The sequence below is a fragment of the Phasianus colchicus genome, chromosome 3 (genome assembly GCF_987193195.1).
Source record: "Phasianus colchicus chromosome 3, bPhaCol1.hap1.1, whole genome shotgun sequence".
Lineage (NCBI taxonomy): Eukaryota > Metazoa > Chordata > Aves > Galliformes > Phasianidae > Phasianus > Phasianus colchicus.
This window is the reverse complement of record NC_143438.1, coordinates 30,899,004-30,926,978: the sequence shown is the minus strand read 5'-3', so window position 1 is coordinate 30,926,978 and position 27,975 is coordinate 30,899,004. Positions and strand designations below refer to the sequence as shown.

At 45.0% G+C, this 27,975-nt stretch overlaps 1 protein-coding gene and 1 long non-coding RNA gene across 4 annotated transcripts in view; one reads left to right on the top strand and one right to left on the bottom strand.

Moving 5' to 3' along the window:
- Positions 1-4,639, top strand: part of EPB41L4B (erythrocyte membrane protein band 4.1 like 4B) — a 168,637-nt gene extending 163,998 nt beyond the window's left edge. For all 3 annotated transcript variants that reach the window (XM_090137209.1, XM_031589147.2, XM_090137210.1), the window contains one exon: positions 11-4,639. In XM_090137209.1, coding sequence (XP_089993335.1) covers positions 11-80 — 70 coding nt within the window. In that variant the 3' untranslated portion in view covers positions 81-4,639. The remainder of the gene's footprint in view (positions 1-10) is intronic.
- LOC149918494 (uncharacterized) lies at positions 1,731-27,916 on the bottom strand. The gene is made up of 3 exons (XR_016465062.1): positions 27,762-27,916; positions 1,957-2,026; positions 1,731-1,838 (listed from the first exon to the last, which is right to left on the bottom strand). It is a non-coding gene; the product is annotated as an uncharacterized LOC149918494 (long non-coding RNA).
- Positions 27,917-27,975: the final 59 nt, after the last annotated feature.

Here is a 27,975-nt window from a genome sequence, read left to right as displayed (position 1 = left end):
AATTACACAGCGCTGAGACTCTGAGGCGTGAACTTGAGAGAGAGAAAATGATGAAAAGACTCTTGATGACAGAATTATGAAATTCTCGCTTCCGTCTGATGGAGAATGGATTGGGGCCTTTCATGTGCCTTCTGTCTGTTTACATTCCTCTGCTTCTGTGTACTCAACATAATGCATCGGGAAAACGTGTGATATTCCTGACTCGCCTGGATTCACTACGGTTGGTTAAAATTTAGTCTTGGCTAGACTTTAACTTGAAGGAGTTCCTTTATTCGTTTGCTGCTGGGAAATAAACCTTCAATCCTTTCTCTCTCCTGAGATTTTATACTATTAACACAGTTAATTTCAGGTTTGGTTTTGGTAAATCTAGGGCAAAAAGGATCAGCAAGGAGCAAACTGATCTCTATTGGGAAACACTGTTCTGTACATATGTTAATAAGTGCACAGAAATTAATGTTATGCAGAATATTTTGATAGTAACATAGAAAATATGTCATTTTGTACAACTGAAAATTGCAATGAGCTACTGCTATTTGTTAAAGAACCGTTTTTAAAGCAGAAGAATGATTATTACATCCTAACCCCAGGACTGTTAGTCTCCACAGAAAAACGAGTGGCTGTCTTACTAAATTCCTAACCTTAACCTTTACTCAGAGATACAAATAGCTGCAGGGGGAGGACACCCCTCCACACAGGTATACGCACCCAACACTCCCCATAGTCTGCCTTCTCAACCTCAATCAGAAGCTAAATCTTACTTTATTTCCATTAATGATTTAAAAAAAAAAAAACAAAAACAGTTGTTTAAAGTGATTTGCTACTGACTCTCTAGCTTGATACTGACTTTTTGTAACTTGGTGGGAAGTTCCAGCTTCCCCACGTTTCTGGGCACTCAGGCTTGCCCGCACGTAGATGGCTACAGAGCTTGGGCAGCACGAGTACAGCTGGCACAGCCAGGGCGCTTCCCCTCTCTGATCCACCTTCCTGCTGCATTGATTTATAGATCACATTAAAAATAATACAAATAGTTTGTGGTACAGGGTTGGGTGGGTGTTCTCATCAGCAGGACCGCAGCCTCGAGGAGTGTGTTGTGGTATACAGGTAATATGACCAACAGTTTCCTAAATTTTAAAGAGCAGTTCTCCATTTCCCCCTGTCCAGCAGTGCAGGGTTGCCTACAAAGCTACCAACAACTGACTGTCAGCTACAAGATACTATTCCAACAGGAAAGCTTTTGTGCGTTTTGTATGGCTGAAGATGTATATTTTTCTGTTACTCTGTACACTGTGTTCTCTGGTTTGTACTAAGATAAAAGATTGTCCTTAATTTGATACTGATTACGATGGCTTTATCTCAGCTTAACCCGTTTGTTTGTGTGGAGGCTGGGAAGTGATTGCTGTGAGACTGAGTTTCCTTCAGTTAGCTTGTGCTCTTCTGCTTTCTCCTCTTCGAGAGGAGAAATCTTGAGGGCATCACACGACTGTGGATTGCAATGTTAGAGGTATAAAATGACTTGTCAATCTTAGATTTACTGGGACAAGAAACTAGCATGAGGCTTCCCAGTTAAAATCCAGCACCCCAAACCTTTCTGGTTACCATGAAATGGGGCCAAATAAACAGTACAACTGTGAGGTAGAAACCCGCAATGCAAAATGCAATGATGTAGCTCAACATCAGGAATGGGCACAAGGAGTCATAGAAACACACCTGGACTGCAGATTTCAGAGCATTCCGATGACATTTCTGGGTAATCAGACACAACCTGTATGCTGTCCGTCTTCTGGTTATGGTGCCAAGGCATTTCTATTCCTTATGTTTTCATGTACCTCTCCATCAGCCTGAGATTATTAAAAATGAATTAGGAACATTAAATTGCTGTGAAGAGATCAGAAAGGAAGGGAACATGCAACACACATCAAAGTCTGCATCTTCTGTTTCCCATTTCTCCTTGCTTACCACGTCCCAAAAGGTCCCGATGGAAGGAGGAGCAGCAGCACCTTTGTCCACATCCAAACAGAACTGAGCACTGGAAAGAACAAATACACAAAAACTCTAAATAGAGATGTTGTTTCAGGAAAGCAAAGTAGGTTTGCAAATGGCACTGCACTGACCCTATCTGGACCTGATCTGCTGCAGTTAGGCAGCGCCCACTTGCATGTGATCCGGTGCCTGTTTCACAAAGTCATCACTGAGGGAAAACAAAGGAAATCAAATTTGAGTGCATGCTTTGGTTGTACTGATTGCCTTGGAATGGACATTGAGAACCCTGCAATGTGCCTTCAGGTCTGGGGGTAAACATCCGGTTCCCTGCATTAGGGCAGTCTGGTCACATACGCAAAAGCCTTTAGCAAAATGGAATGCCTGACTCAGACCAGCCCTTCTGATTTTCTTGCTCATCAACAAGCTATTAGTTTATTCTTTTAAGTGCAGCCTTTTACTCCCGTTGTCTAAAAATTCTTACACTAAATTATTCAGAACTGGAAAACAAAAAATGTGAACCAAGGTGACTTTGCAGTGGCCATGTCCCCACAGCTGGGGCTGCTCTGGCCTAGCTGAGCTCCTCAGACCCCCAAATGGAGAGGGAAAGACTCGTGTGGTCACTCAGTTCCAGTGGGGCATTTCCCACCAAAAACCCCCACATACGTTGCCTTGTCTTGTTTTAGTGTCTTATCTACTGGCTGCCACTGTTTCCTATTCTGCAGTCTAATGGAGCTTTATTTAACGCATTAGACTGATACTGAACTAAACTTTTACCTGCAGAATGTCATCATGTTGTTCTTTCTATGTATTTTCTTCAGCCACGCCTAAGCATTTCAGTTTCTACATCCTTTGAAATATCAAACACTCCTGCCTTGCCTCCAGTTGGAAATCATAACTTTAGGACACCTGCGATCCAAACTACAGCAAACAAGACAACGTCAACATGAACATATGCTGGGGGCATATAGTCTAGGTTTGCCCCTAGGCTTTAACTTTACAGGTGTGAAAGGATACTCTGCCCGAAGGAATGTCTATATAATAGTGCAGAAGTATCTGAGCTAGCTTTAATGAGCTTGCATATGTAGTTGTGGCAGCATGAAGCCCAGCACAGGCTATCATTATCATGTACATTGACACATGTAAAGATAACACATTTAAACGGCAGCCTTCTGAAGCATGGTCTCCGGAGCCAGTGACAGGTGGCTGGAAGGAACCTGCCCTCCAGCCCTCCAGGGACAGGATTCATCTCAACTAATGCTATATATCCAGCTCTCCCTGCAGAGAGATCCAAGGGACTGCCTTCCAGAGGTGCCTCTGACTTCAATGTCTACCTTTAAATTGCTTACTGTTAAGTGAGATGAATCCTGCCCTCTGTCCCTCTGGTTAGGCCTACATTGCAAGCCCTTGCCAAGTCTACACCATCCAGGGGTCCTTTGAGATTCAATTTGTGACCAGCATAGCTCTGTAAGCAAGACCTAGCTCATTAGATGTAAATATGCCACTGAACGCCCTGTTGTCAGAACAGCTTTCTTCCCTCATGGAGGGAGCAAAGGGCCGGGACAGCCGCCACGGCTGGAGCTGAGAGGCAGCAGCTGGTTTTATGAGACCAGGACAGCTGGGGATGCCTCCTGAATGGCCATGGTGGCATCCGTGGGCCTCTGGGGCTCCCGGCTTTCAGTAGAGCCCAACAGGGTGCCCTGACCTGGCAGGCAAAGCTCAGCTTTTGGGTGTGAAGTTGCCAATTGGCAGAATGCAAGGTTGTCATGCTTCGGTGATTCAAGCAAAATTTAGCGGCCAATTCAGCAGCTATGCAAGGAGTTAAATATTTTCTCATATTGCAATCTCTTATGGAAGCCAAGCAATTGTGGCTCATTTTTGTGTGGTTCAGGTGCTTTCACTATTTTGTTTAAAAGGGGATAACCGTGTTTTCGAGATCCCTGGTCTCAATCAGATCCCACATTATGTGCAGATTTCTCACATTCAGATGTACTCAGCCCCTGGAAATGCAGTGTTTGAAAATTAACTCCTGGGAAGCTTTAGCTCGTGGCTTCACATCTCTCTTGACACAGGACCCTATGTGCTCATGAAACAGAGCTGGCAATGCAGGGAAATGTTTCATTGGAGGCAGCACCATGTTTCGTTTGAACTGTTTATGAATATCATTTGTTTTTCTTTTCTTTTTTCTGTTTATTCTTCTGAATACATTTCTGGTTCATTGGCTACAAAAACTTACTCGTAATTATGCAACGGAATATTGTTTCCTTCTTTTCTTCTATTTTCTTTTCTTTATTTCTATTTTTTTTTAATTTTGATGTCCTGATGTTTAAGGAGTTTGCAATAAATATACTGGTGCTGATCTGTAATTGCATGTAAGATCAGCCTCACAACTGTGTTTTGTAAAGTTAAGTGCCGTAAAAGAACCCATGGGGAGGAGAAGGAAGAGAGGGAGTGAGGGGAGGAGAAGGCTTCTCTGGCAGCTGCAGCCTGGGCTGGTGGGCAGCAGCTTTAAGGAAAGATTGCTCACCCCGTTTCGTTCCATCTGGGTAGCAGCATGTATCACCAGACAGTGTGTGATGGCATTCTGTTGAAAACATGCCTGGAGAGAAACTTTTACGGCTCAGCTGTTTACCTGTTCCTGTATTCATGCCTGCAATAAATGAGATGAAAAATAAATCACGGAGTCTGAGCAATTTGTAGTCAGTTCAATGACTTAGGAGGGGGGACCTCCTAAACATGGGACCTCCTAAACATGTATATAAACTTCCATGAACACATACATAAGGGAAACATGTGGTTGAGTTGTATGTGCCGGTTATCTGTGGGCCCTCAGTTGGCATTCTCTGCTGAATTTCGCAGCAGTGGAACCTTGGTGAGACCAAGGCAGAGCAACATGAACCCTGGCATACCGCTGGTGTCTGAGCTGGGCCCCAAATGTGGCAAAAGGCATTGCTGGGATGCAGGGCTGGGGATAAGGCATCCACTGCACTCAGGGTTGAGAGACCCCAACTTTCTGAGCTGCTCTGTGAAGGAAAATGCAATAAATAAATAAATATGTTAAAAAGTATTCTAAAATATAATTGTAAGTAGTTTTTGTTTAAATACAATTAAAACATTTCACTTAGATTTTGTCCTTGGTCTTGCCAGCCTATCAGTGCCTAATGGGAAGCTGCTTCAGAATGAAACATTTCCACTTTCTTTTGTTCAAAGATCTCTAAATTAGGACATTTTCACGTTCACTTTCCCAATGCATTTATGAAATGAAATCCCAGTAACATTCACCCCATTTTCTGAGGCTGTCAAAACTCTGTACTGGGAAGGAATATGATCCCATCACAACTTCTCCAGCTGGGTATTCATCTATTTTTAATCTCTATACAGGGAAATGCAACAGATCAATGTTCTTCCATCAGCACTCAATTTATACCAAGAAAATTGATTATCCAACCAGCAAATCTAGTTAATTAATTCCCCTTAAGATCTGTCTTTACTAAAAAAAAATAGTGTTTTGGGGTGCAGGGGATGAGCAGCTGTGCACTGAAAGGTCGCCAAACACACCTGTGTAACTTGGTTGGGACTGTGAAGCATGAGGACTGTAGAGATATAAATCTGAAACAGCTTGTTTTATTATTGAGTGACTGATCTATGGGAGTGGACGTGAGGTCATTAAGATCAAGTCTCTTTCTCAGGGGGTGTGTTTTCTAGAGTAGGAAAGAGACACTGCATGGGAACTATTAACTTAGAGGAAAGATGAGGCCATAGCTGGCAGCCCAGCCATGCTGCACAAAGCCTACTGTGGGTCAGGAAGGTGCTGGTGCAGATGCAGGTTGGTGAAGCAAGCCCCAGCCCTTGTGAGATGCCATAGCCATGCTCTTGCCACCCTTGCTGAAGCCGTTGGGTGGCCAGCACAGGGATCCCCACATGCCTAAGTTCAATTTATCCTAAAGAAGAACCCTACAGCAACCCCCCACCCCAGGGTTGGCTGTCACCATACCGACTTGAAGAGACCATACAATTGCAGAATATCCTGAGTTGGAAAGAACCCATAAGGATCACCGAGTCCAACTCCTAGCTGATGCAGCACCACCCAAAAACCAGACCATATGGCTAATAGTGTTGTCCAGACATCTCTTGAGCAAGCTCCAGCAAGGCTGGTGCCTTGACCTGTGGAGCCTGCTCCAGTGCCCAACCACTCTCTGGTGAAGAACCTTTTCCTGATATCCAGCCTGAGATGCCAGGGGATGAGGAAATTCATAGAAGGTCAGCCACTGCCCTCCTCCAACCACCCAGAGCAGATTCATGGGAGCATCCCATCTCCTGGTGGGAGATAAGGAGAGCAGCCTTGCCCTTTTTGTGAGAAGTCAGGCATGAGATCTGCAGAGCTGAGGCATCAGACACCTTTGGCAGCTCCAGCCATCACAGCTCTTTCCTGTGCACTGTCAGCAGCACATACAGCATATGGGGTGGCTGTGCTCCAGGCTCTAAGGCTGTGATGGTCAGGGGAAGAGGAGGGGAAAGCAACAGGGAGAAAGGGAGCAGCAAGCCACCCACACCGTCTGCTGCTGGTGCCCTGACAGCCAAGCACCACCTAAAGAAACGTTTGCCTTTTTAGTTTATTATAAAACGACACATATAAAACTGCACTGTTGTATATGCAATTGATACTAGTCATGCATAATTATATATTTTTAGTTATATGAAATACAGTGCCAGCGACCACACATCAGGGTATCTGGCAGAGCATCTCACAGTAGGGATGTGTAAAAGCCACATGGATTTTACTGCTCCATGCGCTGATTGCCCTGCTCTGCAATGGAGAGCTGCTCACCCTTCCACACTGCTCTTTCTCTGCCTTCCATCAGCAAAATCTTTTGGACATGCAAGGAGAACAGCACAAATTCTTTGGCTTAAAGATATTTACCCACTGATGCTTAGCATCACAGAGCCTAATGATTTGAAGAACTCAAGAATCCTTTTTTAAAAAAAAATTACCTTGCTGTTTTCCAGAACAACAACAACAACAAAGAGATTTCTGTGCTAACTGTTGCCTGCTCCAGCCAGGCTGGATGGGTCCTCCCTAAGTGCCAGGATTGGCAAGGGCAAAGGTGGTTTGGCAGGAAGAGAGAAGGGTTTTCTTTTGGAGTGGACTGTAGGTACCCCCAGCATCTCCAACTGACCTCAGCAGTGCTGCTTCCAGGCTGCCTGGGACACTGTGACGGCCAGAATGCCACCATGAGGGACTTCTGGTGACTTCACCATGAGGGCACTTCATACTATTGTGTCAAACTTTGAACCACAGAAAATAAATGTGGGATGGGGTGAAAGACACTGAGGCCCTGCAGCATGTCCGGAGAAAGGAAATGAAGGTGTGAAGGGTCTGTAGCACAAGTCTTACAGAGAGGGGCTGAGGGAACTAGGATTGTTTACTCTGGTGAGAAGGAGGCTCGGGGAGATATTATTGCTCTCTACAATGACCTGAAAGGAGATTGTAGCAAGGCTGGGGGAAGGGAGTTAGCCTCTTCTCCCAGGTGATGGTGATAGGACAAGAGAGTATGGCCTCAAGCTGCATCAGGGAATTGGATGTTAGAAACAATTTCTTCTCAGAAGATATCGGAACAGGCTGCCCAGCGAGGTGGTGGAGTCACCGTCCCCGGAGGTGTTCAAGAAACATGTCAGCGGGGCACTGAGAGACAGGTCAGTGGGCATGATGGGGATGGGTTGGTGGTTGGACTAGATGATTGTAGTGGTCTTTTCCAACTGCCATTATTTTATGATTCAATGTCTCATTTCTCCATAAAGCCAAACTGCCAACTCATTAATCTCCATCAGGTGCTCCAAAGTAAGTGCTCTCTTCCCAAAGCAACACAGCTGGAATTAATCTTGCAACATATAGTGTGAAATAAATCACAAAGGCAGCACAAGTTGGATGCTTCTCTCCTTCTTTTACTTTTTTAATAGGAGCACAACCTCTCACCTGCCAAACCTGAACTACTGTTGTGGCAACAAAATCAGTAACAAAGATCTAGGTATGCCCACCTGGTCTCACAGGAGAAATACCATTAAACCACAGTGACGCTGTAGTAATTGTTTTTTTTCTGTTGTGTGTGTGTGTGTGCTAGGAAAAACAAACAGACAAATCAACAGGAAAAAAAAAAAAACCACCACAAAAATTAGGCCTGCAGAGCAGCAGCTAGCAAACCACAGTTGCTAAATATCTTTCTGGAAGGAGGGAAACCATCTTCTGGCTGACAGAATGGTATTTCTCAGCAATGCACTTTCATCCAATGCGTGATATCCAGCTCCCATCCTTCCCCACCAACCCAACTTTGGTTTCCCAGTATGGAGAACACTGCTGGTGCTCCCACTGGTAGTGTGAAACATCCCATACAAGCTGCCCCATGCCTGTCCAGCTCAGCTTACTCAACGCTGAAAGATGTGGGTGAGTTGCTGCGCTCACTGCATCTGATGGGTCTCACCATAAAACAGTGTGAGGTCAGCAGTGAATTCAATAAAAAAGAGTGTCTTGGTAGATCTCAGCAGCCTTGTCTCCCAGCTGTATGCGTTACATATGAATGCAGCAGCAAAAACTCCAGGTTCCTCTTTCTATGGACATCTTAATCCTGAAAGAAACTCTCCTGTAATATTGAAGTGGTTCAGCCAATCTCCACATGCCTGAGAGGAGCCTTATGATGTGTAGGACTTCTCTCCTTGGAGCATCCCAGGGCAGTTCCTGTCTCCCCTGGCAGCTCCTGGCCATCCTGTTCTGGCACTGAAACCTTTGTGGGGAGAGCTGGCACAGCTCCTTTGGCACGTCTTGTCCTAAAGTCTAATTAGTGTTGTTTATGCTCAGATAGTAACTGAAAGGATAAAAAAAGTGATGCTTCAGTTGGTCAACAAGAGCGAGGAGATAAATGTAATTAAAATAAATGCAATATATTGTGAGATGCTACCATTTAATTAAAAGTATATGAATTATGCATGTATCTCTCCTACAGCCTGTAAATGTGGGCTCAAGCAGTTGCTGATACACTCACTCACACTAGCACCCCATGCAGCCCACAGCTGCTTAATATCCCTCTCACATTCTGTACAATTCTGTAGGAGTAAATAAGAGCATACATGGGGTGTCTGGACTTATCACTGCTTTTCCACATTCTCAGGCAGCCAGACATGAACCTCATCTCACCCTGGGAAGATGGAGAACACCTTTTGGGTAACTCATACAACATCAGCCCTCGAACTCATGCCCTTTAGTGGGACAGAATGGCTCAAAGGGAAGCAGCAGGGAAGGGACCAGGAGAACAGCACATAATTCACAGGGCTGAGATATAAGTAAGAATCTCAAAGGAGGAAAGAGCTCAGCACTCACAGCTCTTCAGAGCCAGCACTGCCCTATGTTCCTCAGGGCTGGGCTAAGCTGCCAGCAATCTTTCATTAGTATGGAAGAGCATCCTCCTGTAAACAATTTGCTGTCCTTAGAAGTAAACAGGAAGTCTTTCCCATCAATGCAGACAGATGCTCTTTGCGGAACTGCCATGCCCATCACAGCAGATTGCATGCAGGGCTATGCCATCCATCTTCTAAAGGCTGCTTCCCTCTCAGGCTCATCTACCAAATGCAGTGAGCAAGCTGCCGGGAGAGAAAACAGATCCTATTATTATTTGCAGAAAATGCAAACTGTCCATTATGAAATTAAAACAGGAAGTGAAGCATCTGGGTGAGGCAGGGAGGGAGATTCCTCCCCCTAATCACTTAACAGAGGTCTATACATAGAGTTAGAGCTTGCAGTAAATCACATCTTGTAATTGGCCAGATGTGCAAACTTATGAAACATTAATCCAAATGTTCCTCTCTGGCTAATTTATTGTTGACGTGTTCCTCATTTCCATGCCTTACAGAAAAGAGAATGGAAAAGATCTTTCCCTTTTCTTAGTATGCTTTCACAAGTTCTGCCTGTTTCTTCTAGGCAAGCTTTGGCCTGGGTTCAGCAAGGCACTTAACGCTGCACCACATGACTATCTCTCCGGCCTTGCCCAAAATAGATGGGGAAATTCAAACAGCGCCCGACTGCGTGCGATGCCAGGACTTCACATCATGAGATTTCTGACCAGGTGCATTTGATCAGCCAGACTCTGTGTTTTTCTGCACGCTTTCTCACTGATGAAAAGAATAATACATAACAAAGCCTTGAAGCTGTGGCTTGCTGTAAGAAACATGGGTGGTTTGTTTTCTTCCCTGCACATAGCATGGCTAGGTTGGGATAAACACGTTGCACTTGCAGGGCTCAGGAGATGTGTGGGTCTCACCATCTGCAGGAGGCTGGAGGCAAAATAAAGTTCATATGAAATAAGAAATAAAGTTCATATAACTGGATTTCATCTAAAACATCCACATAGAAATGGGATCACTTCAGAAGGACTAGCAATGAACATCAGTTCATTGGCATCAGTTAGATACAGAACCCAAATAAATGTGACCTTTCTCAAAAAAAGAAATCCTACTGGCATTTCTACCAGGGAAAGACAATGGACAAATGCCGCATCTGCTTCAGAACAGCCCAGTTAGAACTTTCTGGCCAATTTGGAGCAACTGGGCTGTCAACGAGAATTAATATGAGGCAGCCAGCATTGGTACATAACATGACTTATAAGCAGTTAATCTATTTGGTCTAGAAATTGTGCAAATGTAAACTCTGCTGTTGGTTGATAGAATTTCTATTGGATATGTACCACTGGGATATAAAAAACCAACACAGTGGTTTAACTCTTGTTTGCTAGGAGTTGTACTGCAGAGAGCGCAGACATAGCACCAGCAAGGAAGGGGTAAGCAGGTTGCATTGATGTTGAGGTGCTTGAGATGCTTCCGAAGGCACAGGCTTGCAGCTGTCATAGTGTAACTATGGCTGAAATCCAGTAACAGCAGTCCTACTAAACAAGCTTTCCTAGCCTTTGGGCTCATGAGAGGCAGGGAGAGGGCTCTTAGAGAGACTCTAAGCCCCTTTCCTTGTAGCTCAGGGTATACCCTGTAATTGCCAGACTTTTTGAGCTAAAGAGAGGAGTAAGCCCTTGCTTCTGCTCTGAACAAACCCTGTCATTCAAAGCTGAGAGAGGTCTTGTTTATTGTGATAAAGAAAATTCGAGGCTTGGCACTAACTAGGGAGGGCACACTGTACTGTAATCAGTGTGGTACAAAAAAGAGGAAAACTAGTAGAAGTCCTAAAACCCTAGGAACTAGAAGGACAGAATTAGGATAACTGCTCCCACGTGAATGAGCGCTCATTTACACACCTGGAAGAAACCTAAACAATACCTCAAAGGAATAAACAGCTCCATGTATTTGCTTTGGTGGCTTTCCAAGCTTGCTGGAAAATGCTTTATTCATAGGCATACCTGTATTCTTTAATCAATTGACATCCTTTTCTTTCTACCCAAAGGGTTTACTCTTAGACAGTATTGTTTTGTAAATCACAGAGATGGTTCACTGGAATTGTTAAACTTCACTGAAGTTTCATGCACAATGGCTATGTCTCAAGCAGGATAAACAAGCAAATAGATCAAGGTCTCCTGAAGGCAGAGCCTTGACATGCAAAGCAGTAAGGTGAAACTGATCAACAGCCCTTCTGAGGGGGTTTACAGTTTGCTGTTTTTCAGAGCTACCATGGTCTGCAAGTACAAAGACAAAGGCAGAAATGCACGAGGCAGAAAAGGCAGCCAACTTCTACCTTCAGCATAGGCTCAGGAGAAAAGTTGGGAGAGTTATGGGGGTCAGGGAGGGATGGAAATGTACTTAAGAGAAATTGTCATCCCGTTTGACTTATGCTGTGATCATGGAAACTACATTTTGCATACTGCTTCTAGTGGGAGAAAGAAAAAAGTCCTGAGAATGTCTTCTATTCCTTAGCTTAGGAAAACACACAAAAGATCTTAACCTATAAATGTTCCATGCTCCTGTGTGCATTGGACTTCAAACCTTTTGAAGGATAGATAAGACGTGAAAATCATCCAGATGAATAGAAGTCCATTTCTTTCCCATATTATCATGCTAGTAAATACCACTGGTACTTATCTGCATCTTTGGCACCAAAATTATACATACATACATACATACATACATATATATATATATATATAAAGTAAAATAGCTCACACAGAAGTAGAAACATCTATGGCCTCTTTTGCTACCACTCCACAGTTTTGCAGCTAGTAAGAATCTGGAATCTTTAAAAATAATAATAAATCATAAGCCACAACTTGTGACTCAATATAACTCTAGCTGTGGTCAAGGCAAAAAGGGGTGCAGCAGGCTGAAAGAAAGCAGTGCACATATGTACACAAGAGTTGCTAAAATAAATTACTATAATACTTCTAAATGCACACTGAGGCTGGGTAGCATTGGCAGCTCTCTCAGTGAACCAGAGGCATAAGAGCTGGAAGTGGTCCCACTGCAGAGGACAGTACTATGCATGGTTTACTCTGATCTTGGACAGAGATGTCATTGGAAAGGCAGGTCCTTGCCCTTCTGTGGCACAGTGCTCCTGCTGCATGCTTTGTACTGCTCCTAGGCTTTTGCCTTTGTACAATTAAGTGTGTTAGGACATTGATCTTCTGGAAAATGAATGCAGTAACAAAACAGCTACTTTGTTTGTTCACTTTGCAACACCTGAAAATGCAAATCTTGGCTGAAGGAAGGTGATGAGTGTAGGGGTGGTAAGGGAAAACAGATTATCCCTTGTGAAAATTAGGTTGGTTTTGATGAATTAAGAAACCATCCTCCACAATACATGGAGAAGGTTCATCTGCTCCTAGGGATAATGTATCTGAGAGAGACTCATGGTACTATTGAAAACTGGAAACTTGAAACAGTGATTGAGTACCTGGTAGGAAGGTGGGGCCAACCTAGGGGAGCTCAGGTGCATCACATGCACCTGAGTGACTGGAAGGGGAGGAGCCTGGATCCACCACTTCCCAGACCTCATTTAAGGGCTGGCAGTGGAACTGAGAGCCTCTCCTTAGAGGTCTTTGTGTACTTGAGGCCTTTTGAGGGTAAGTAGAGTCTTTTCTTTATCTCTGTGCTTCTGCTGTCATGTTTGAGCATTTCCTCACTTGTTGCAGTCTGGAGTTGTGCTGCTCTGCTGTTGTTACTGTGCGTTCTATTGTGTTATAGGTGTTAAGGGAAGGGAAAAAAAATTTTTCCAGTTCTTCCCTTCTAATGTTCTGTATGATTTTAATATGATGTAGCTCTAATGATAATGCTTGGAAAAGATCTCCAGAGCTTACTGACCTGAGTTAATTAAAGAATCAATATTTTTAAGTAGATCAATAGCTTCTGATCTGTTATTATGTTGTGGGTTTCTTCCATCCCTCTTATTGAATAGGGTGTTAGAGTGTTCAGAGATGCTCTTGAGAGGATGCTCATCTTTAAGCCAATGTGTTCACTGCTGGATGAAAGAAAGGAAAAACGTGTGGGGTACTGACATGGAGGGTTTGCTATTCAGATTGTTGTTGTTTCTCTAAGACTTACTGTAATGTCCTGAACCATTATACAAATCAGCGGAAATACCAAAACCAGGAACAGAGTCAGTGTAGGAAGGCAATAATGTCTTGCTGTACTTTGGTCAGAGCTTTGCTACTCTGAAGACTGCAGTGATAGTGGTGATGGGCTTTCTTTCCCAAAATTCATTGCAATTTGAAACCATCAACTTCAGGAAAGATGTTTCCTAATGTTACTCAGGTTTCTTTTGCACTGCTTTGCCTGCTCTGTTGAATGATGGGTTAGGAAGAAGTTATGACACTGTCAGTCAAACTGTATTGCTGTACTGCTTACAGCACATCTCTTGTAACTTTCTTTAACAAATAAATGGAAATGAGTAAATCTTTTCTCAATTGCCAAAAAGATATTCAGTTTGCTGGAACCGGTGAGATAAGTCTAGGGCATCTTGCAGTTTGTCCCAGCCAAAAGAAAGAGTAACCTGCCTTTGTATGGTAGAAAGACTGCTGTCTGCTCTTGCATGATTTAAAGTCAGGCAAGATCAAAAATACAGGCAACAGTAAGCTGAAAGGCACTGGCACAAGGCTGAAGGGCACAGTAGGTGACCAAAAGCATGCGTCTTGAATCCTCAGACAGTGTTCTGGCAAGTTATTTTAATCTTTTTTTTCTAGTACTCTTGGAAACATTTGTAATAAAATGAAAATGAAATTGGGAGAGGTAGAAGGAAGGAAAGTCATTTAAAAGTAAAAATCTTTTGTTAGGGCATTCAGATACAGCTGAGTTATCCAAACCTTCTGCACCCTAAGGATTTAATCCTGTTATACTCAGCATTTGCAAAGCAGATCATACGCACCATCTCATTTCGCACTGGTAAAGGAAACAAGGATTTTAGGATGTTCTTACTTCATTACTGAAACAAACATTACAAGTAGCTCTGGGTTGCTGGTGCTGGCCATGTTGAGACTGTTATAACCATGACAAATGGGGCAAGGGAGTTGGTGTAGGGGCTGACAACAGAGGGAGTGACTCACAGTAATTGTATGCAAAAATGCCATATCACAGCAACAAAATCAGATGAGTAATCTGGTAGCTAGCCTTGAGGCAGCTGTCTGGCTGATCTCAGAGATCTAACTGCAGCAAAATGTCAATGTTTTCATACCTCTGACATTTCTTTAGCTTCAAGAGGCAGTAGTGAATCCTCCTTGACTACTTAATAAGAGATGACTATATCAGGAAAAGCAGGTAATGCTTCTTATCTGAAGAGATAATACTGAAAATAATCTTTTCTTATTGAATTTAAGAGTAACCAGTATCAAATAGAAACCTGGCTAATTAACTAAAGCCATCAAACAATCCTTAAATTGATTTAGTTTCAAGTAAGAGTGAAATAGATTTAATGCCTAGGACTCATCCAAGCAGCTCAGGCAGATCCTGCCTTTTCTGCATCTCCAGAAAGGTTACATTCAAGGAAAGGTTGTCTGTAATGCACAAAGCAGAATGAGGCAGCACTCAGGGCTTAGTAAGCTTACAACATCTCACAGGAGTGTGTGGGCCAGGTGACTGCTGCCATAAGCTGGCACAATTCTGTTCTGCTCAGAGCCTGCACCTTCCCTTCTAGGAAATGAGGCAAATAGAAACTGGTGAAAAGTGTCATCACATTTCTGAAGGGCAAAATGAGGAGACTGAGCTGCTCTGAAGTTACTTTCAGTTTTATAGGTAACGATGACGATGCAGGTGTTCCTTCCTTTTTAAAAAGGCAGATTCTCCTCTGCTTCCACATGTACCTGTAGGACTATATATCATTCTTAGACAGCTCCAGGGAGCAGCCCAACTCTTGGAAGAGCTCTGGCAGGCAGAAGCCTCAGTATACAGCACAGTCTGACACTGGAGATCTTCCTGCTCAGACAGGACAGTTGTCCTTTAATGAGCACAAATTTAGTGGGCTACCACAAGACGGCAATATTTGTTGCTTGAAGAAAAGCACTGTGGGACTGAGGGGAGTATGGAAGAACCATGCTGGGCATATTGGTGGTTGTGTGCGACCATTCCACTTCATCAAGAAGTGCTTGGTTATTCTGGTGCTGTTTTGTTGAGGTAATGGGATATTTGACTACTTTGGCCATTATGAGAGGACAAGATGACTCTTCACACTGCCCTATGCAAGACATAATGAAGAACATGAGATACTTTCAAATCTGTTTCTGGATTTTGGCAATCTGACAAAAGACACTTTGCCAAGGGTGACCAACCAAGTCCCAGGGCCAAAGCTATGTTGCTGAGTCAGCACATGGCTGTACTATAACTGGAAGGTAGCATTTGATGTCTGAGGTATTACCACATGTGCCTGCTTCTGTCAGTTTAGTCAGTATTGGCTGGGCAAGGATGATTGAATCAGAGGAGAAATTACCAAAATTTCTGAGAAATGCCAAGAAATAGGAGCTTGATGAGCAAATGACTTCATAACCCCTTCAGATCTCTAGTAACAACAACAGCATCTATCCTTGGCAAACCACGGCTGTCCCACAGAACCGCTTCATGGTTTGAGAGAAATGCTGCTTCACGCTGGCAAAACTCTGTCAGATGGTGATATTTTCCTTGCCTGGGGTTAGGTTTCTTAGCTGGCAGACTGCACCATGTGGGAGGATCAGGCAGGCTTCACGTCTGTCCCATATGGTGCTCTTCCTCTGTAATGACACAGGTCTGCAAGTCTGGCTGAAATGAAGTGAACAGCAACCCTTATCCTGCTGAGAAGTATTTATTTTCAGGTAGATGCCATGCTTATTTGTGAAGTTTCCCTGGTACTGCCAATCTTCAAGGGCTTCTCTGGTCCTATTCATTTTCCTCTTGCTCTCTCTATATGTCTGCACTGCCCTTGCAACACAAGTCCATCCAGACTGTAGGCACCTCTTCATTCTTTGCTGGGGACTCCACTTTGAAGTGCATTGTTTTCTTCAGCTTCTTTTGAGACCCCAGTACATTTCTGAGAATAAATATTTGCCTGTCTTTTTATTGGTCACAGTCAGAAATTCAAATATTTGGGAAGCTGAGAAAGTAGTCTTTCTACAAAGGTAGAAATAGAAATGCACAGTTCACTCCAAATGAAAATGTGAGCAGCAAGATAGACTAAATTAATCTTTTTCTCAAAGATAACTTCTAATGAGGCAGGAGTTCTCTGCAAGTTGAAGTGTTTTTGCTGTTCTTCTAAAAAATTCAAATAGAAGAATAAATTACATTTTGTATCACTTTCTCTTTAATGTGATTGAATGGGGATGTTTTTAATTAAGACAAATCTCTATGTTGATAGTCTTGATTAAAGGGGCTTTTAAATAGTTTATCTGCCTGGCTACTTTCCTTCCTAAAGCTCTGAAGAGGAAGATGTCTTTCATGTTGAATTTAAATGCTTATTATCCCTTTGAACTCTGCCAGTACACTTATTTGAAATATTATTCTTCCCTTCTAGCCTGTGGTGTCAGCTCACCAAGAGGTTTTAGTAATGCCACACTCTGAGGAACACTGCTGGCTTAGCTGAACCTTGAACAAGCAGGTGGGGGTAACATTTCAAAGACTGCTGTGATCTGCTGTCTCATTTGTGCCAGCCCTGTAGTAGGGACTCATGACATCTGTATGGTTCTAGCACCAGAAACAACGGAGCTTTGGTCTTGTCTGTGGGCCTTGTGTTACAATAACCACTATTAGCTTATAGTGATCTTTGCTCAAGGCATTCCCCCTGTGGTAAGCAGGGAGCAGGAGTAATCTGGGGGGAAGGGAAATGGGATGGACAGGTTCAAGAAAATCACTTCAGATGTGGTATGAATCAATAGAAAGGTTTCTTACAAAGCCTCCCAGTATTTTTTTCTAATGATGGATATCACAAATGTTTTCTGAGCAACTGGAGTCCTCTTCAAAGTCCTGCAGACCAGTGTAGAAGTGCACTCGAGTTCTTTCTACTCATCTGCAACGCATTCCAGGTATCTGCTAATTTCAAGTATGGCAACAAGCTCACCTGAAGGTTACACAGCTGGGCAAGCATGAACTGAGGCACTTGCATCTATTAGGAAACCAGCATGCTTGCTCACTTGTGCCAGAAAAAGACATGAATCTGGTCAGTGATGATGAATGATGCGGTCCTCTGTGGCTGAAACGTTGCCCTCCCATCCAACAGTAGAAACTGTTGGGGCAGATCCATAAATGGGAGCTGTCATGAATAAATGGGAATTCTTATTCAGAAGGGCGCAAAACCAAAGTTTCATTCCCTTCTGCTGGGAGAGCAGCACATCTGGTCAGAAGAAGCAAGCAGCAGGTGAGCTGCTACTTGTTGAAGCTATGCACAGTGAGGGGAAGAACTTCTACCTCCAGTAATCCCAGTAGCAAGAAGAAAGTGGGCCTGTGAGGGAGGCTCAGCCAGTTCTGAAGAGCAATTTTGGTTTAAGAAGGGCTTACAGGGAAACACCAGGCCCTCTGCCAGCCTCCTGTCAAACCTCCCAGCATGAGGAAGACTGGAAGGAGAAAAGCATGAGGAGATCATCTCTCTGGCAGAGAGGACAACAGTGAAGGAAAGGGGGCAAATGATGTGAAGGTCAACTGTTCAAACAAAGAACAAGGAAGCACTGTGAATGTTTGGTTTTGTAATTCTGCCTACATACCTGTGCCTTGTTGAGCCAGCAGTTGTTGACTTAGTTTGTGCTGTCCCTGTGTCCCTTCAGCCTGTGGCCAGCTGTACCACTAAATGTTTCATTTGCAACCTTTGAATAGTATTTCTTTTCAAAGTGAAGCAGGATGGTAGTCTGTATGGTGGAAAAAACAACAACACACTGCTGTGGAAGAGCTCCATCATTCCCCTGAAGCTGAAATATTAACACTGCATCTCGAGCCTACACAGGTCTCCTGCAAAATGCTACTGGATCCCTCCATTAGCACAATTAGAAGTATAAAGCAGAATTATCTTCTATTAAGAAATATGCCTTTGCTTAGCTATAGTTCTGAAGATCTTCATGTGTCAAGTTCTTCAAAATGGCTAAATATGCTTTTGACAATTGCCCCAAAAGTAGAACTCAAAAAAAAAAAAAAAGACAAGATAAAAATAAACACTGATCAACTTTCATTTATTGCAAGCTGTCAAAGGGGACAGGTTCAGTGGAAAAACGAATGTGTGACTGTGTCATTAGAAGTTGAGTCACCATACATGCGCAGGTAGCTGGGCGGAGTGGCTGGGATGGCTGTTGCTAACCTCAGCTTCAGCATAGCCCGGCTGTCAGGGAAAAGCTTCTCAGAAGCAGGAGTTTCTTGTTTTCTGAAACCTCTTTTCAAACTGGCAATGAAAAGCTGGAATTCTCTGAATAAAGAGAAGTACTGAAACTCAATTTTCTGGTGATAACTCTTTGGGTAAGAGCAACATACATACATACAGTAAGAACAGTTCTTTGCTGTAAGTTTGAGGAAAAAGTTAAGATCAAACAAAAACTCTGGTTTTCTGAAGAAAATTTTGAAGAGACACTCTTTTCTTGACATTTGCTGGAAAATACTGTCAATAGTGATACTTTCCTACAAATAAGGGTTTTGATAAGTTTGAGGTTTCTTTCATGCTGTGCGGCTGGGCACTGGAGCAGATTCCATAGAACACGTGCTGTGGCACTGAGCTTGCTGGAGTTCAAGAAACAACTGGGTAATGCTCTCAGACATATGGTCTGATTTTTGTGTTGTCCTGTGTGGAGCCAGGAGTTGTACCTGATGATCCTTGTGCATCCCTTCCAACTCAGGATATTCTGTGATTTGCTACGGATGGAGAAAGTTGTGCTACTTTGCAAGCGTGACTGCCACATCACTCTGCTCCATCCTAGAGGGAATATAATGGCATCTGGTCCTTGCCTAACACTTATGGTGTTGCTTGCAGCCTGCACAATTTAAGTCATTGCACCTCCTCAGCCAGTCATGCACAGTTCTCTTGGGGTTTTTCTCTTCAGCATGTGGCTGGCACTCAAAAGGACTGATGGGATGCGCAAACTCATCTCTCCTGGGGATGTCTAGAAGAAAACTGAGATGGCAGATTTACAGTGTTTACAGATGGCGTCAGCACCAGACACCAGCTTCACTGCTTTCTCTGTGTTTGGCTTCAGGTTTGTGCCTTTCTGCAATAGGTGAAAGGACTTTGTCCTAGCAATGCCTGGGGTCGGAGAGGCTGCAGGGTGCTGGCAGGGGAATGCTGCTGCTGCCAGTGAGAAGTAGTGAGAAAACCTAAGCCTTTTTGCCACCTGCAGCTGCATTTAGTGGGGTGTTGGCATATGCAAATATTTTCAAGGGCATTGGGAGAGCTAAGCACACATGCAGGGAAACAGAATGTCAGAGCGGAAGAATTTTTTTTTTTTCTGAGTACCAGATTGATGTCTGGATTTTTTCCCACTGTTTCCCTTTCCCTCTAATGAACTCTGGTTTCAGTGAATGCTGTAAAGACTATTTTCCTGTCTCAAATCAGCATAGCAACAGCATCAGAACAAAACTCAAAGCATCAAGTTAGCAACACACAGAAACGGCTTCAGAATTCATCATATGCTGCCATTTATTTGAAGTATAAGGGAGGGGATTCTGCACAGTGTGCACCTTAGGCTGTTGGCAACCTTTGCTCTGTACACATGTTGGCTGCCAAATGAAGACAAGCCAGTTAAATACCTGTTCTTTAATTAGGTTTATCCCCGTAAACAAGAAAAACATTGAAGTAACCTGAGGATATGTTACGTAGCTGTAAAATAGAAACATGAAGACATAAGTTTATTATTTCACTACAAGAAAGACATTGAGGCCCTGGAGCATGTCCAGAGAAGGGCAATGACGCTGTGAAGAATCTGGAAAACAAGTTTTATGGCAAGTGGCTGAGGGACTGGGATTGTTCAGTCAAGAGAAGAGGAGGCTCAGGGAGACATTATTGATCTCTACAGTGACGAGAGAGGAGGTTGTAGTGAGATGGGATTGGCCTCTTCTCCCGGGTACCCATGACAGGAAGAGAGGGAGTGACCTCAAGCTGCACCAGGGAGGTTTAGATTAGATATTAGGAAAAATTTCTTCTCAGAAAGAGCAGTGAGGCATTGGAATGGGCTGCCCAGGGAGGTGGTGGAAGTCACCATCCCTGGAGGTGTTCAAGAAATGTGTGAGCATGGCACTGAGGGATGTGGTTAGTAGGGATGGTGGGATGGGTTGGTTGGACTGGATGATCTCAGAGGTCATTTCCAGCTTTAAAGTCTCTGTGATTCTATTATTTCTGGTGTTGCGTAAAGATCTTAACAAGAAAATACCAGCCATTTATCTTTTTTTGGTTAGTAGAAGCAAGAGGAGCAACTGGTACTTATAGATCCTTTCCAAAGGACACAAATTATCTTCTAATAATTGTCAAATGTGATGTGTTTGCCACACGCTGACTGGCTTGTATTTTTTTAAAGCAGTCCTGTACTCTGATATCTTTGGGGAAATATACCATTCTGACCTCTTTGGCACTGCGAGAAGTACAACTGCAATTGGCTAGTTTAAACTACTAACAAATAAAATATTAAAAATGTCTCTTTCTTTTTTACGCTGTTTGCAAACATTTCCCGCTCTTCAAGGCTGTACTGGTAGCAGACCTTTGGGGCGGATCACAGCAGGGTAAACAGCTTTATGCTGGGTTCACTCCTGCATCCAAGGTTCCAGGTCTCCCATACACCTCATGGATGTCAGCACAGCCTGCAGTGAGGCTTCTGAGAGGCTCCATTTGCCTCCTGAGGATACTTCTTCAATACCAAAGGTTTTGGCTGCAACTGATTTCCTCTTGTTTTAAACAGCAACAAAGGTGCAGGTGATTCTGAAGGCAGTAATCACTTTACACCCATCTCTCTGACTTCTGTATGAGCACAGATGTGCCTTTCAATAACGGCACGCAGAGACTGCAGTTTCAGACAAAGGTGAGGATTTACAATGTAATTTGTTGTCAGTGCTATGCAATTGGCCCTACCACCTGAGAAAGCCTTTATCTACCTACTAGTTATATGTAGAGGACCTGACTCTTTCTGCCCTAAAATCGTTCCTCGTCCCTCTGTGTGCATGTCATGCTCCCTCTGTTGCTGATGGCTCCCACTAATGCTTTACACACGTTCAGTGGGTGAGCACGGAAAGCATGCCGGAAGGAGCCCTGCAGCAATCGCAACGCCGCACACCTGAGGGCCCCGAGTTCGTGGCGGCCCGGGCAGGCTCCCCGCACTCTCTGCCTATAGTGGCAGCCGTAGCGGGCCGAGCGCGGGACAGCGTTCGTCCTGCGGTTCCGTGGCGCCCCTCGGCGGCCAGATGCCGCTACTGCCCGCGCCCCTCAGAGGGCGACGGAGGCGATTTTCTCGGGGAAGCCCCAGAACAGGGCATGTTGAGGCCGTGAGTCCCCTGCCATTTCCGAGGCCGGGCCCCGGCACCCTTGCGAGAGAGAAAGCCGCCGGTCCCGGGATTTCTTCCCTGGGTTGTCTGAAGCAGATGTCCCCTCCTGAGGCTTTCGCTGGGAGGGGTGCGATGCAAAACGTGTCCCCCTCGTCTGGAGCTGCCCCGGCTCCCACAGGCAGAAAACAGCAGAGAAACAAGCTAAGAGTTATTTTCTCCTGCCTGCTTACACCCACCTCGAAGACAAGGGCATTATTATTGTTGTTAGTTATTATTTCTTTGACTAGTACTCTTATTTAGGCTCTGAACTGTCAGGGAAAGACTGTTTTAAATAAATGTTCTCCAACACACAGAACTTTAAAAACTTTTCCTGCAGATCTCTGGATGGAGTCTCAGGAGGAAACGGGGATTTTTAATTTTTTATTTTTTTTGTTAATTCTTATTTCTGATTTCCTAACTAATTAGGATGAAATGACATTGTCACACATGGAATTAATTGAATTCTGCCAGTACTGCTTAAACTCCTTAAAACATTCCTACCTAAATGAGCTCTTTGCTAATACAAGCTGAATTTTCAGCTCTCTGGGCCAACTTTTGCACAATAAGTAAATGGTATTTATGCATGGGGAGGCCTCAATGCAATGCCCTCTATTGCGAGTTCTAATAAAAGGCTGCTCTGTTTTGGCTCCTTATTAGAATAACACTATAAATAGCCTCTTTGTAGCAAGGACTTTATAAAAATGGGGAAATTTTTGCTCCAACACCTCCTGGTGCACATTGTGCCACCATCTGGCAAATCTGGCTTCCAGGACAGCTCTACCTCCCAGCACTTCATTCATGCTGGGGTGGCATGGAGTGTCAGAGAGGTAAAAAAAACCACAACTTCAGAGAAAAGAAATGACTGCCTGATGTAAACAAGCACACACATAAACACACAACACACAAAAAAGCTGCACCATTTCCATATGTTTTGGGAAGGCTCCACAGTGCTTGCTGAAGCAGAACTCATGCTGATTTAGTGTCTAAAACTGCAGGACTTAGTCTTCACATTGAGGCACGTTATGCTCTCAACACAGAACTCAGAGACACTGCTTTTTTCCTACGTTAGGTTAATTTTATAGAAAGAGTGCTGTCGTGAGCAGTATGGGCTGCAGAGGCATGATGGCCCTTGGATCAAGACCAGATACGTAATTCCATGTAGGCAGGAAAAGCAAGGTTTACCACTGCTAAGCAAAAGATGATCTAATGCTCTAAAGCAGTTTTTATTTGGATGGTAACGCACTAGGAGTCGGTATTTTCTTGTCTTTTTCCAGAAGATGTGAAGCAGTACCATGCCTCCAAAAGCCTTATACATCCCTTGCTTAGCAGCTTTCTGAAATGCCACACATCTTTTCCTTCAGTATGTTTCTTTGTTTTTCTAGGATGATCACTATTTTTCTCATAGAAGATGTTCTTAATTGTTGCCCAACATTTTTGCCTTCAACAAAAATCTTGAAAAATCTCTGACTGCAAGATATTCCTAGTATTTTTTCTTTCACATCTAAGTCACTAACACAACGACCATGTTCTGTAGTCATGGGTAGTTGACTACAGCATGGCATTTCTTCTCGAAGCAATGAAGGTGACCGCTCAATTTCTAAAATTTGTATTGCTGTTTAATTAAGGGAAACCTAAGATAACTTACTGGCAGGGCAAATACATATACCACATTGAACAAGTCTGCAGTAATGGTCTGAGGAAACAGCATATGGATTATAAATTCCAGTTGAGATTATTGCAGAGCTATTGCAAGAATGCTGCTGTCTCATGAGTTGTTTTATTAGCATTGATGGATACCTACTGAGTTTTTGACATGTTCACTTGATGGAAATAGGAGCATTAAAGTTTAAGGAGCTTTTCTTGAGCCATAGATATACTGAGGAAGAAGCTGTAAGAACTTGACCGTATTCTGGTTTTGAGAGCACACGAGAAACAGTAATAAGCTCCACGAGCTGAGTAAGGAAGCCAAGCCTTTTTAAAGAGGACAATTAAATGGAGAAAATCCACTAGATTATGTATAGAAGGAAAGCAATAGTTGCTTCTTCTGGTGCACGATCCTGTGTACATGGCCACAGAAGCAGAATGTGAAATGTGTTTCAGATTGGTGATCCCCAAAGGAATGAGAACAGAGGACACACATTAGAGGTTTCAGTAGACTCATACTCTTCCAGCATTACTGGCCTTTCCACAGCTCTCTCTCCATGTCAGGCTGTTAAATGACAAGAGGGTTTTACCTCCCAGCCCCCTCAGTACAGAGCTACAGTCACTCCTGAACAACAAAAAAATTGGAGACTGAACCAAGATTTATTTTTGCATCTGTTATCTAACCCATAACTCAGGCATGTCCAACCTGCGGCCTATGTCACATGCAGCCCAGCACAGCTTGCAATGTGTCCCACTACCTGCCCTGCACCATCACCGCAGTAGCTCTGCCCCACCAAGTGGCTGGCCCAGCCCCTCAGAATCAACTGAACATCTGTGTGCTATTAAACCTGACTGAGCTGAAACCAGAGCATGGAGTGCTCTGCATAGAGAGCACCTTCCCACCAATATTTCATTACAGAATCACAGAATTGCCAGGGTTGGAAGGGACCTCAAGGATCATGAATCTCCAACCCCCCTGCCATATGCAGGGCCACCAACCATCCCACCTAATGCTAGACCAGACTGCCCAGGGCCCCATCCAATCTGGCCTTGAACACCTCCAGGGATGGGGCATCCACAACCTCTCTGGGCAGCTTGTTCCAGTACTTCACCACTCTCTCTGTAAAGAATTTCCCCCTGACGTCCAACCTAAATCTCCCTTCCCTCAACTTAAAACCATTTCCCCTTGTCCTGCTGTCACTCACCCTTTCAAAGAATTGATTCCCCTCCTGTTTGTAGGCTCCCTTTAGGTACTGAAAGGCTGCAATGAGGTCACCACGCAGCCTTCTTTTCTCCAGGCTGAACAAGCCCAGCTCCTTCAGCCTGTCCTCATAGGGGAGGTGCTCCAGTCCCCTGATCATCTTTGTGGCCCTCCTCTGGACCCTCTCCAACAGTTCCCTGTCTTTCTTGTACTGGGGGCTCCAGACTTGGACGCAGTACTCCAGATGGGGCCTCACAAGAGCAGAGTAGAGGGGAACAATCACTTCCCTGTCCCTGCTGGCCACCCCTCTTTTGATGGAGCCCAGGATACCATTTGCCTTCCAAGCAAGGGCACACTGCTGGCTCATATTAAGTTTTTCATCTATCAAGACCCCCAGGTCCTTCTCCACAGAGCTGCTCTCAAGGACCACTCCTTCCAGTCTGTAGGGATGCCTGGGATTCCTCCGGCCCAAGTGCAAAACTCTGCACTTTGCCGTGTTGAACCTCATCAGGTTCACCCGGGCCCACCTTTCTAGCCTCTCAAGGTCCCTCTGAATGGCATCCCTTCCTTCAGCCGTGTCAACTGCACCACTCAGCTTGGTGTTGTCAGCAAACTTGCTGAGGGTGCACTCGATTCCATCATCGATGTCATTGATAAAGATGTTAAAGAGCACCGGTCCCAAGACAGACCCCTGGGGGACACCAATCGTTACCGGCCTCCACCTGGACATAGAGCCATTGATAACCACCCTCTGTCTGCGGCCCTTCAACCAGTTTCTTATCCATCGAGTGGTCCACCCATCAAATCCACATCCCTCCAGTTTGGATAGAAGGATATGGTGGGGGACCATGTCAAAGGCCTTGCTCAAGTCCAGGTAAATGACATCGGTCGCCTTTCCCTTGTCCACCGATGCCATCACTCCATCATAAAAGGCCACCAGATTGGTCAAGCATGACCTTCCTCTGGTGAAGCCATGCTGGCTGTCATGGATCACACGCCCTTTCCTCATGTGATCAAGCATGTCATCCAGGATGATCTGTTCCATGACCTTCCCAGGCACAGAGGTGAGACTCACCGGCCTGTAGTTCCTGGGGTCCTCCTTGCTCCCTTTCTTGTAAATGGGAGTGACAATGACCCTTCCTCCAGTCATCCGGGACCACACCTGGCAGCCACGACTTCTCAAATATGATGGAGAGCGGCTTGGCAACCATCTCAGCCAGCTCCTTCAGAACCCTGGGATGCACACCATCCAGCCCCATGGACTTGTACACATTCAGTCTCATGAGGCGGTCTCGGACCTGCTCTGTCCTCACAGGAGGAGGGGATTTACCACCCCAGTCCCCACCCAGAGGTGTAGGGACTAACCCAGCACCGACCCCTGAGGAACACCGCTAGTTACAGGCTAACTTTCACAGTCAGACCATGTAAAAAGTTGGTCTCCCTCTTGATTATAAGCTCCATTCAAATACTGGAAGGTCACAATGAGGTCTCCCCATAGCCTTCTCCAGGCTGACCAAGCCCAACTCCCTCAGCCTTTCTTCACAGGAGAGGGCTCCAGATCTGGGCCACTACTTGCGACCAGCCTCCACCTGGCCACAGAGCCACTGACTTGCTAATAATTTTTGGGTAGCAGCCTTAACTACTCAATTACATTGGGATCTTCCCTGTAGAAGTGCTGCCACACAGGCATTACTGTTGCACTGTGGATTCTCCTGTTTGCTGCAAACGCCACTACACTCTTCTCTGTGAAATAATAAGTGTCCTCATGAGTGCTCCAGCAGTCGAACTATGGCACTGCTTTCCACAAGCAAACCATTTTGGTAACAGGGACAATGCTTAGGTGAGGTTTTAGGAAAAAAAAAGAAAGAAAGAAAGAAAAAAAAAAGTGTCAAAGAGTTGTTTTAATTTTTAATTTAAAGGATTTAACAGGAAGGAGGCAAACAGAATAGGGTCAGTAGCAGTATCTTCAACTTCGTAAATGAGCACAGCTCCAGTGCGATCACTGACAGTATCTCAGCTGTCAGATTTAAAATGATAGCTCTCATGTAGGTGCGTGCAATGCAGATAAACATCCCACATGTTTACTGTTGCTGTGATACATCACACAGTGCTCTCAAGCCTGCTTCCAGTGAGGAGAAAATGCACACAGCTGACAGCTGTTCCAGTGCTGAGCAAATGCTTATTCACAGGCAGTATGGCAGTAGGGTGGCTATTTCCAAAAGGAGATGGGGGGCCTTCATCAGAGCTGATTATTGCTGGAAAGAATAAGCCACAGCCTTATTTTCCCATTAGCCTGATTTGTAAGGGTTTTTCTATTGCTGTTTGCTTGTTTTCCATTGGCCCTGCAAAGTTTGCCAAACTGCACTGCAAGGGGAAGAAGAGACTGATTATTTTGTATCCGACCATGGTGCTGCTCTCCCACAGCTTCTTACATAGGTTGCCACAGAACACAATGAATTTGCACATGATCAAAATTACTCTTGCACTTTTTTAGCCCTGAGTGAATGCTGCTCTGTCTGGAGTGAGCACTTGGTGCTTGGTGGGAGCACTGCAGCAGTGGGAGTCTCTGCCCAGCCCAAGGGCACAGACTCACCCCAAAAGCAGCCCCATCTGAGAGTAACTCCAGGCAGTCGTCAGCGATCAGAAATGAAAGGTGCCACTGTAATTGTCAGGGTACTGCCAACTGCAGCACGTTGTTCAGCTGTCCCACCACCACCCCCCGAAGTTTGGCCGAGTAGAGAAAGCGCAACCACGCAAAACCCCACCGAAAAGCAGGAGTTATGGCAGAAGGTGCAACCAAGCCCTGAAGAAGTGTGCGAGGCCGCTGCCTTACTGCTCCCCGCGGGCACCACGCAGCAGGAGCACACGCGGGCCGCGCCGTCCCGCTGCCAGCCCGGGCTTACCCGGGCTCAACGCGGCGCTGGCGGCTCGGCGGAGCCCTCCGCCCCGTCAGGTGGGAGCACGCACACCCGCGGGTACGCTGCACACCGTGCGAGCACGAACGAGCGGCTGACAGCGGCTGCTTTACCTGCGGTGAACGTAACTCGGTCCCGCCTCACAACTCCTCCAACCCCACGCGGACCCGGCGCGCAGCTCAGCCTGCAGCAGGCGGGCGGGACGGCCCCGCCGCTCCCGGGGCGCCGAGACCTTTTGGGGTGCCGCCACGCGGGGCCGTCCCACGCCCCGTCCCACGCCCCCGTTCCACGTTCCCTCCCCGCGCCCCCGCCGACCCGGGGCGGTCT